This window comes from Vidua macroura, chromosome 24 (assembly GCF_024509145.1).
Source record: "Vidua macroura isolate BioBank_ID:100142 chromosome 24, ASM2450914v1, whole genome shotgun sequence".
Lineage (NCBI taxonomy): Eukaryota > Metazoa > Chordata > Aves > Passeriformes > Viduidae > Vidua > Vidua macroura.
The window spans coordinates 6,163,328-6,174,287 of record NC_071594.1 but is presented as its reverse complement, the minus strand read 5'-3'; the positions used below and the strand labels follow the sequence as shown (position 1 = coordinate 6,174,287).

At 63.8% G+C, this 10,960-nt stretch overlaps 1 protein-coding gene across 1 annotated transcript; it reads right to left on the bottom strand.

Moving 5' to 3' along the window:
* Nucleotides 1–217: 217 nt before the first annotated feature.
* PACSIN1 (protein kinase C and casein kinase substrate in neurons 1) lies at nt 218–8,933 on the bottom strand. The gene is made up of 10 exons (XM_053998462.1): nt 8,821–8,933; nt 3,339–3,471; nt 2,850–3,006; nt 2,490–2,725; nt 2,171–2,326; nt 1,669–1,844; nt 1,343–1,463; nt 1,137–1,261; nt 826–1,019; nt 218–483 (listed from the first exon to the last, which is right to left on the bottom strand). The coding sequence occupies exons 2-10, from the start codon at nt 3,399–3,401 to the stop codon at nt 374–376; spliced, it is 1,338 nt and encodes a 445-aa protein (XP_053854437.1). The 5' UTR covers nt 3,402–3,471; nt 8,821–8,933; the 3' UTR covers nt 218–373.
* Nucleotides 8,934–10,960: the final 2,027 nt, after the last annotated feature.

The window sequence follows — 10,960 nt, the reverse complement described above, 5'->3', positions numbered from 1 at the left end:
AGCCAATCAGAAGGCGGCTCATGATTTCAGTATCTTTAAAAACCAACCAATCAGGAGCTCTCACTGGTTGGGCTTTAAGATCTTGAGGTATCGGCTTTTCGCTCAGAAAAAAAAAAAAAAAAAATTCAACTAACGTAGACGAACGGACAACGTCATCTTTCGCTTCACGTTATCTTAGAAGAAAGCGACTATGCAAAATACTCTTCGGAGACAACTCTTAAAAAAATAAAAGCTTGGTCGGAAAATATGTCTGAATCTCTAAGGGTGAGGAGTGAAGGACCAGACGGCAGAATGGCTGGTTGGCTGGTGGAGAGATGGAGACAACGGAGGGTGGATTTATCTGCTGACGGTGACGAGGAGCACACCACAAGACTTAGATTGCCTCCACGTAGTTGGCGGGGTACAGCCCCAGCTGCCCGTTGTCCAAGCGCCCTTTGCACCACCCCTGCTCGTCTTCCTCACCGAGTTTGGTTAGTTCATCACCTGGAGAGGAAGGTGGAAGGGAAGAGTTCATTGCAGGTGCTGGAAATTCTCCCACCTCCTTTTTCTCCCTGGGATGGAGCTGCTGGGGGTTCGCAGGACTCATCCTGGGCACACCAGTTTGTAGGATAGAAAGGCAAGGGGTGACTCTTGACCCCTCACGTGCCCTGTCCCTTCCCATTGCTCCTGTCCCTTCTGCGTTTGGGCTCACCTTCTGCCTTCCCCTTTCTGACAGTTCAACTCTTTGAAGGGCTGGGCCAACTCGGAAATTATTTGAGGGAATTTCACACCCACAGCTCCAGCAGACGAGCCCCATTCCTACCTGGCAGTGGCAAGGGACCGTACCTGCTTTGAAGCTGAGCTCATCCTGCTCCTGCCCGTCGTAGTCGTACAGAGCCCGCACCCTCACGCCCTTCCCCGCCGACTCCTCGTCGAAGGGGTTGGCGCCGCCGTTGGCCTCGCTGGTGTTGAAGGAGTTGCTGCCCTCGTCATCGGACCACTCGGCGCTGTAGGTCTGCCCGCGGTCGTGGCTGCTCACGCTGGCAGGGGGAGGAGAGGGAGGGGAGGCTGTCACCGAGGACATCCCGCACCCACAAATGCTTGCACGGGCAACGGCCGTGCCTCTCATGGCACCTCCCCTTCATGCCGGCCCTCACCTCCCGCGCTCGCCCGCCTGAGCCCCCGTGTCGCCCGCGCTGCTGGCGTTGGTCAGGGCCACCCCCTCGCCCTTCTTCTGCTTCTCCTTCCGCGTTATCGTGTGCGTCAGGTCCGGGTTCCACTCCTGCAAGCACAGAGTGACCAACCCCTGAGTGCCCGGCTGCCCGCAGGGCCGCCAGCACCCAGCCAGGGCGCCCAGCCTCACCTCAAACTGGGGCCAGTTCATGGGCATCCCGGGGCCGCTGGTGCTGCGGAACCACCGGAGGTCCTCCTGTGCGTCCGACATGCGGATGGTCTGCTCCAGCTCCCGGTACACGTTGGCGTAGCTGCGGGGAGAGACGTGGTTGGGGGGCTGTGGGTCAGGGTGGACCCCTGGGGACAGAGTGGCACAGGGACACGCCCAGGCCGTGTCACCTGCGGACAGGCTGTGTGTCCTCCAAGCCACCAGGGGGCGCCAGGCTCCCGCAGAGCCTCCTGCCACTCTGGTACCTCTTGGTGACCATCGTGTTGGCCACAATTCACTGCCCCTACCTGCTGCTCTCGGCCAGGTTCAGGTGCCGCTTGATGTCCAGGAGCATTTCCTTGAGGAAGTTGAGCCTCTTCTCCTCGAACTGCTGGCACTGCTCGAAGACCTGCTCCATGCTCTCGATGTACTGCGGGGTGCACTTGTTCAGCTCGTCCAGCACCTTCTCGTACTTCTCCTGAGTCTGCAAAAACAGGAGGGGCCCCGCTAGTACCTCGAGCACCTCAGAGGCCGTTTCTGGGTGCTGAGAGGTCTGGTTTGGGGGTCACCAGAGCTGGGGAGCCCAAATTGAGGCAGGAACCGCAGTGGGTGGAATCAGCCCCCATAATCAGGGTAAATCCCTGCCCAGCTCACACTCCCCTGAGCACTGCCTGCAAGTCCTTATCCTTCTCCAGGAGCACAGGGACGGGAAAATAGGAACTGATGGTGAAGAAAGGGATGTGGTGGCCATCTCCACTGGTTTCCCTTTCCCAATGCCCCATGCATCTGGCACAGGGCAGTGCTTCACACCTTCTGCACGTCTTGCTTGCACTTTTCCACTTTGTCCTGGAGCTTCTTCTGCTGCTCTGGAGTGTTGGACTGATCCGCCTTGCTGTTGGCTTCGCGGGTCATGGCCAGCTTCTCCTCCTTGCATGCCAGGTGATAGGCTTTCTTGGCTGTCTCCAGCTGTGGGGAGGACAGAGAAGGGACATCAGAGTAGCGGTCACAGCCCCCTGCCAACCCCTCTGCCTGTGGGGAGGTGCCACGTGTCTCTCCCAGCCTGGACTGGGCACACAGAGTTGGACCTGGGGACACAGGGCTGCCCCAGGGCACTCTGTGCTTCTCTCACCTCCTTGAGCTTCTTGGCCCAGGGCTTCTGGGCTTTCCGGAAGCCATCCTCAGCCTCCTTGGCCTCCTTGAAGCCCCCCATGATCTGCTTGTGGTAGGCGTCCTTCTGCCAGTTCTTGACCTTCTCGAAGTCGTCGTTCAGGAGGCTGTTCTTCACCTCCTGGTGCAGCTCGCTCACCTTGTCCGCCTCCGTCATGATCGCGGCCCACGCCTTCTCCAGGCTGCCATACTGGGGACCTGGGGGCCGAGGGGACAGCTGGGGGTCACCCCACTGCCCTTACCCCCTCCATTTCTGCCAGGTGGAGCTGTGGTTGTACACGGGGTGCCCTGGGGAAACCCTCCCGTGGGGAAGCCATGCTACCTTTCTCGATGAGCTGCCTCCACCGCTTGGACCAGTCGGTGAGCTGCTGGGCGTAGGACTTCTCGATCTTGGCCCGCTCGTGCACGCAGTTCATGAGGTCATTGCAGAGCCGGTGTCCATCGTCGATCCGCTTCACCGTGCGCTTGTAGTTCCCCACCTGGGATGGCCACGGGGACAGGCAGGTGTGGGGGCTGTGACCGTCCCGCCTGGCTCAGCCCCAGCTGCCCTGGGGCGGCTACAGGGGAAGCACCAGGCAATTCGGGGGTGCGGGGATGGAGCTTTGGGTCGGGGCTGCTCAAACCCAACTCCCTCCAACCCCTCAGGGACAGCCAAGATTGAGACCTTAGGCAGAGCCAGCTCAGACACAGAGCCACCACAGCAGGGATGCTCTCAGGCAGAGGAGGGAGGGCAGCCCCAGCCCAGGGGACACCCCAGGGTGCAGGACAGTGGTGATGGGGTCAGGGGGATGAGGGGACGGCCGGGACTCACCTCCCAGAAGCTGTCGGTTGTTTCCTCGGCGGCCGATGCCGACTCGTCATAGGAACCCGACATGGCTCCCGGCGCTGCCTCGGGCGTCAGAGCAGGCGCTGGGGGTTTCCTGGGCAAACACCAGCCTCATGCACTGAGGGGACAAGAGAGGGGAGTCACGGGGGGTGCAGGGGACCCCCATTCCTCCTGCCAACAGCTCTGTGGGACAAACATCAGGGTACAGGGGACAGGCATGGGGACTGTGCCCGCTCCAGCTCTGGAACTACAGGCTCCTCCAGTGCCCAGCACCCACTTGGTGCCATCCAAACACCCCCGGAGCCAGCGGTGCTGGGAGGGAATCGTGGGGAGCAGCACAGTGGGCGCCGACTGGGCAGAGCCTGGCTCAGCACTGGCAGCCGCTGGGCGAGGGGCCGTGGCAGGGTCAGGGGATGCGCCGCCCAAGAAATTCTCGTCCTGATATTCCACCCTAATCCGCCCTGATCTTCAGAAAAACGGCATCCCCGGAGCGCCACGTGGCCCCGCTGCGTGGCTTAACCCTTTGCTGCTTTGCCGAGGGCTGGGAGGGGGTCGGTGGCTGGGGGTGGCACTGCACGGGGACAGAGCAGGAGCTGTGGTGGCCGTTTCCTAGGCGTCCTCCTCATCATCCCCACCCTGACCTGGATTTGGACAGTGTTTCCACAGGAAACACTGCATGGCATCTGCCACCGGGATGGGGACAAGGTGGCCATGAGCAGCTCAAATTTCCTCCTGCCCTGTCCCCAAAAGGGCATGAGAGAGATGAGGCCGTGAACCTCACACACCATCCCTTCCTTGGGGAGGTGGAATGGGCAGAGGGAGGCCCGGCTGCCTGTGCTCTGCCCTGTGGTGGGGTGGGGGGGCAGGGCTGGGGGCACAGGGTCCGTGGGGAACACTGGTGAGTGCCCACGCTCTCCAGCTGTGCGCACAGCTGGCCCTGAGGTGTCCCCAGGCCGGGGCAGGGCATGGCCCCAGGAGGACAGGGACCTGAAACAGTTACTGGAGCGCGGCGCAGGGCTCGCTGTGCTGGAAGTAACAGGGCCCGGCAGGGATTTAGTGATATAACCAGGGAGGCACCAATCCCCTCCACCCTCCCCAGACGGTTAAAAATAAACGCGTGACTGTCCCTCGCTCAGCCGCCGAGACGCAGATGGATGGGGGACAGCAGCGTCCCCCCGCAGCTGGCAGCACGCAGCGCCCGCGCCTGCCTGGCACCCACGGCACCGCCACCGCCACTGCCTGGCACCCACAGCACTGCCACCACGCCTCCTGGCACCCACAGCACTGCCACCACGCCTCCTAGCACCCACAGGACCACGGTGCCTGGCATTCACGGCACCATCACTGCCGCTGCCTGGCACCCAGAGCACCAACACTGCCACTGCCTGGCACCCACAGCATGGCCACTGTCCTTGGCACCCACGGTGCCACCAGCAGTCCTGCTTGGCACCACAGCACTGCCACCGCTGTCCCAACCGCAGCCCCGGTGCACCTGCAGTGGTGACAGAGCACCTGGTGGCACAGCCCCAAGGGACCCCGCAGGTGCTGTGTGCATCGTCCCCCCTGAAAGCCGCGGGCACCGTGCAGTGCCCAGGTCTTGTGCCCCTGTGTTTTGCTGCAGGGGCTGCGCTGGCATGGCAAGGGCACCCTCAGGGTGACTGCGCCAGCGTGCCAGGGCTGGGATGGGGACAGCAGGGAGGGAACACACCCATGGCTGGGTGTACCCCAGGAGCCACGGGCACAGTGCCAGCCCCTGCTGCCCCCAGCGAGCCACTCATGCCATGGGGCACTGCGAACATGGCTGCTGCAGCTCCCTCTCCGAGCCACTACCTGGTCCGAGCCGCAGCCTGGGGGTTATTTTTGGCTCTGCATCACTTCCCAGCTAACGCTGCCTCCTCGTCGCCACTCTCCTGCCACGCACCCCCACGCACGACCATCCTCGCACGCCCGCGCATGTGCCTGTGCCCCCACTGTGCCAGGCCGTCTGGGCCGCCTTTGCCACACATGCCAGCCCCCTGCCAGCCCCTGCCAGCCCCTGCCAGCCCCCGGCCCTGCCAGCACAGCCCATCACCTCGCATCAGGGCGGCCGGCGGTGATGCCTGGCGCCTGCAGAGCTGGCGGCCGAGCTGTGGCGTGGAGAGCTGCCAGCCCCAGCCACGCGCTGCCACTCGGGTACCCTCGGCCTGGGGGGCTCCGCTTTGGCCCCTCACTTCCACGGAGCTGCCAGGGAGAAGCCACAGAGCGTTTGGCATCAAGTGACGGTGGAGTTTGTCCCAGCTCCTGCTCCACGTGCCCTTGGGCTGTGCTCCTGCAGAAGCGGCCCCGCTGTGCGTCTCTCCTGTCAGCACGCTCGGTGCTGGGCACTGACACAACTCTCCTCAGCCTCCAGGCAGCTCCTGCTGCTGCAGGGGGGTCTCTGCCCTCTGCGGGGGCCGGGCCGTGGCCGTGGCCCTGCACAGGCAGGAGGCTGCTGCAATGCAGAGGCTGGTGCTGCTGACACGGCGGGCACGGCATGGGCAGCTGCCTGCACCCCCATGGCAGAGCCCTGGCTGGCAGAGCCGTGTCCCCAGTGAGGTGGGACAGTCCAGTCCTGCTGTCCCCTGTCCCCAGGTTGCTCTCTCCAGGTGTGTTTGTTCTCCCAACATCTCTTCTGCAGCCAAAAAGCAGGGGATGGGGATGTCACACTCCTGCCCCCTGGGCACATTGGCTGAGCCCGGTGGGGACCAGGGACAGGAGTGGCTGCAGAGCCTCTGGTGCAGGTTCCTCTGCTGCCAAGAGCCCCTGGCAGATGCACTGCAAGCAGAGGAGCAGAGCACAGAGCAAGATGGTGTCCCCATACCTGTCCCCATGCTGTCCCCAGGCAGGAGGTTTACGCCCGGTGCTGGGAGGGCAGTGGGTGAGTGACCCTTGCTGAGAGCATCCAGGGCAGGGGGAGGCCACACTGGGAGCTGCACTGGTCTGTGGGAATCCAAGCAAGTGGGCTGGGCCTCGGGCTTTTGGCCACAGGAAAGGTCATTTGCTGGCCCTTAGCACAGGGCTGCTTGGGGGCCCATTTCAGGGCGCAGAGCCAATGCCACCGTGATACACCACTGTGGCAAAGACAAATGGATTCAGCCAAGGGGTCCAGAGGAGCCTGGCAGCAGCATCTCCCACCATGTTCTGGGGCTGCTGTGCCACAACCACTGTGGGTACCAGCGCCCGTGTGCTGCTCCCACTGTGGCCACAGATGGGGCTTGAGGTGGCCACACATGGGGCTTGAGGTGGCCACATATGGGAGGTGAAGTGGCCAAGTGGCAGGTCCCAGGGAAAACCCGTGACACCGACGTGTTGCAAGAGGCTTTGCAGCTGCAGGAGCTGTGCCTGGTTTGCTGCTCAGTCTGACCTGGCTGAGTGGCTGTGGGATTCCCACCCCAGGGCTGGTCCGTGTGTCCCATGGGGCTGGGAAATGCTCCTGGGGCTGGCGAGGGGCAGAGCTCAGGGAGCCAGGGAGTGTGGAGAGGTTTGGCTGTGGCGTGGCTGAAGTGTGGCCCCCTCCAGAGCCCAGGGGGACCCTGTGAGGAAATGGTTAAGTGGGTGCTGCTGATTCACGCTGGCAGCTCCGCATCAGCAGCGCCCGGGGGCTCAGGGCTGAGCAGCCTCAGCACCCATCCTGCCCCCTCGTCATCAAACCGAGCCCAATGCCAGGCAGGTGGTGAGCCTGGGCCCTTCCAGGGTACTGTCTCCATGGGAGCAGGCTCTTGTGGGGTCCCTCCTGCATTCCCTGGCAAAACCCCTTTGGCTGCAACATGAGCAGGGCTGGAGGCCTTGGGCAAAGAGCCAAACCCAGAATGGTGGGTGATTCTCCATGGGATTTCAGCCAGAGCAGCACCATGGGGCTGCCCAGGACCCAGCAGTGCATGAGGTGGCTGCAAGGGCAGCAGGACCCTGGAGGGGGCACTTAGCTAACGGTAGGGAACTTCTGGGAGCCACTTTTCCAAGGAATCCTGGGTGGAATGTGCCTGTAGCAGCCTCCTTGTTTCCATCAGGGTCATCTGCATTGAGGGGGGATCTGAGGCCTGCAGGACCTGCTGGACCCTGCGGGGTCAGGGCTTGTGGGCTCCCCCAAACCAGGAAGGAGGTTTCAGTGATCCAGGAGCAGTACCAGGAGCCTCGTGTCCTGTGCACAGACGGGAGGCCGCCGGGGGCCAGGTGCTGCCAGGTTGCAGTAGCCAGGGGAGACGCATTTGCTCCGAGCCCTGGCAGAGATCGGCTCCACAGCTCATGTGGGGCTCTGCAGAGAGCTTCCCCTTCCCCCCACGCTCCCAAAAATGCCCTGCTCAGGGCACCCATTAATCTTCTAGGGATTTTAGGGGGCCTGGTGCAAGAATTTCGGGAAGCTTGCTTGGCGTTTGCAGATAACGCAAGTGTCTCTCCAGGGGAGCCTGCAGCCCAGCTCAGGGACAGCGGATGTGCCCGGAATGCGGATGGGGAATGAGGATGGGGATCCCTGGAGGGGCAGCAGCAGCAGGATTGCCAACACCCTGCATGTGCTCAGGCCTGGGGAAGGGAGAGGGGGCTCAGCCTCAGCTGGGGGCTCCGCTGGCTGCCCAGCTCCGCAGCTCTATCTCATCCTGCCGCCTCGGCTCGCCGCGGTAAACAAGGCTGCTCGGACACCGAGCAGGGATTTGTGCGGTCCCGGGAGCCGGGTTTAGGCAGAAATCCAAAGATGAGGTTTGCAATTAAACCCAGAAGTGGCAAACAGGGATGCTGGAGGATACGGCGGTGCCGTCCCCCCGCTTCCGCATCGGGGAGGGGGGAAGCGGAGCGTCACGCGCTGCCACGGGGGTCCCGTCCCCTGAGCCTTGGTGGGATGGACCCGGAGCTGGTGGCAAATGGGGCTGCTGGGAGCAGGAGAGGTGGAGGGACAGTGGAATTTCAGCTGTCTGTGGTGGGGAAGCAGACTTGGAGCCAGAGGGGACAGGAAAGTGGGGAGATGGGGGGTGCAGCAAGGGAGAAGCTGGGGTGACACGGCTGAAAGGAGGGGGTTCAGTGATGGGGTAAGGTGTTTATTTGGGCAGGGGGACAGCGATGACAGGGACAGCACAAGTTCACCCCATTATTTGTAGATGGGGAAACTGAGGCACAAGCCTGGGAGTGTGGCCGCATTGCAGAAGGGGTGTCCCTCTCCCTAGCACCCCATTGGACACACGGAGGGGGTGAAGGTCATATACCCCCCCAACCTCCACGGCTTGCAGAAGGGATCAGGGGACATTGTATCCTGCCGGGGGGTGCAAAGCCATGCCTCACTGCCCGGTCCTTGCACGGCGACCCCCCCGCCGTCCCCCCGTGCCCGCAAGGGACCCCGGCATCCCGCACCCCATCCCGGCGAGGGACCCCGGCATCCCGCACCCCATGCCCGCAAGGGACCGGGCGTCCCTCACCTCGTCGCCGCAGTGGACCCGGCTGTCCCCGCGGGGGCCGCGCTCACCTGCCGGGGGCCGGGGGGGCCGGGGGCCCGAGGCCGGGGCCGGGGCTCCGCTCGCTCCGCTCCGCTCGCTCCGCTCCCGCCGGGCAGCGGCGGCGCGCACGGCCGCGGGGACGCGCCTGCCCGAGCCGCCCGTTGCCATGGCAACCGGGATGGAGCCGCTGCTGCGAAAATCATACCGGGGGGGGGGGGGGGGGAGCGGAGGGGGGAACGGACCCCCCCCCATCCCCGCGTCCGCGCCCACCCCGAGGTTCCGCACTGCCGCCGGCCCCCGCGGGACCCGCCGGCCCCAGAGCCTCGCCCAGGGCACCCACCGGGGCCGCCCCACTGCGGGGGCCGCGGCCCGGGGGCACAGCCCGGCCAGGCAATGGCGGGGTCGGGCCCCCGGCTCCGTTAGAATCTAATCGGACTCATTCCCCGGGGGCCATGAGGCGGGGGGGTTCTTTGGGGACACCCCGGGGTTCCTGGTCCTGCTACCCCGGGGGTCGTTGTCCCTCCTGCACGGGACGGGACAGAGCCACGCACTCCCTCCGCTGCTGCCACGGCCTCTCTGTCACCCCCGCGGTTGCAGGGGGTTTTGGGGCTGAGCCATAGCTTTCGCAGGAACAAACACCCCAAAACGCCTTCGGAGAGGCAGCCGGTGCCGCCTCCTTGCCAAATGTGCCAGCTGGGAACAGGCTGGCAAGAGAATCAGGAACAGGCTTTTCCCCCCGGCAGGGCTGGGGAAGGGGGTGAGGGGGCTGCAGCCCCCAAGGCTTCTTGGAGGGGAGCAGGGCAGCTCCCCCTCACTGCCAGTTGCCCATCTGCCTCCTCCCAGGCCCCGGGGCTCATGCTCAGGGACACCGGGGTTTCTTACGGGATGGGAGTCCCGGGGGCAGAGGGGGCTGGAAGCGCCGGGAAGCAGGCAGGATGCGGGTGGGGGTGATGACAGGCTCCCCGACACCGCGCCTGCATCCCCCCGCTCGCGGGGGATGTCAGGGAAATTAAAAGCCAGCAGGAGACGAGAGCGTCCAGGCGAGTAACCGAAGCCGCCGCAGAAGCCGCAGTAATGAGGCTGCCGGGGCCGCTGCCGCCGGGATCGGGTTGCCCAGAGAATGCGACCCGGTCCCGGGGGGCTCTGCCGGCCTCCGACGCCGGCTCAGCTTTCCCCTAACAAGCGCCTTCGACTGCCTAATGAAGCTCGGTGGGGCTCTCCAGCCCGCCTGCCTTCCGGCTCCTTGCAGCTCCGTGCCACCCGAGCCAGCCCCCCTCACGGCCAGACAGAATGGCCCCTGGAAGGTTTCACGCCCTGCTGCAGCTGGGGTGAGACCTCGGGGATTTACTGTCCTCAATCCCAAAGAGGAGTGGGATGGATGCTGGTTCCTTCAGGAGCGGGGGGATCTTTGCCTGTTGGCGTTTCAGAGGCTGCTGAACATCTGCTGATGGTCCTTTCAAGCAGTGAGCTGGCAGTTCTCAGCACAGGGTCACCACTGGGATGTCCCAGCTGCCATCTGCCCTGACAGCATCCCTGCTGCAGAGGGGGAAATGTCCTTGGCATTAAATATGAGGTGACAAACGCTCTCCAGGATGGTGACGGGGGGACCTCAGTGACTCGGGGGGTTCCCCAGTGCAAAGAGCCATTGCCACCAGCTTTGTGGTCTGTGCAGGTGGCACCAACTCGGGTGTCCTTCCCTGCAGCTTGGGCTGTTCCATACAGGGAGCAGGTGGGAGCTCTGCCTCCTCAGTTCTTTAACCAAAAACTCGGTCACCACGAACTTTTCCCCGGCTCTCACCATCCCACCGTTTACTGTTTTCGGTGGTAAGTCACTTCTCCTCCTGTAAATGAGTTTCCTTGTGGGAAGCAGCAGACGGTATTGGCAGGAAATAAGCCCTGATTTATGGGGCCACTTGCTGCTCTGGAATTACAGCTCCGTGAGCACAAACGGAGAAGTCAGAGCACATCACCCACACCGTGATCCCGGCGGCTGCTGGAGCCAGAGCAGGCAGGAATGAAGAGATGCCACCAGGGATCAGCCGCCTGCCCATCAGCCAGGCAGGAGCGCCGGCCCTCGCACGAAGCGGGGGGGTTTGAGCACAGCCAGCTCCCGTCTGCCTTCCCAGCAAGGAAGGGAAATGTGTTCCCTAAATCCCGACAGAGCCCCGA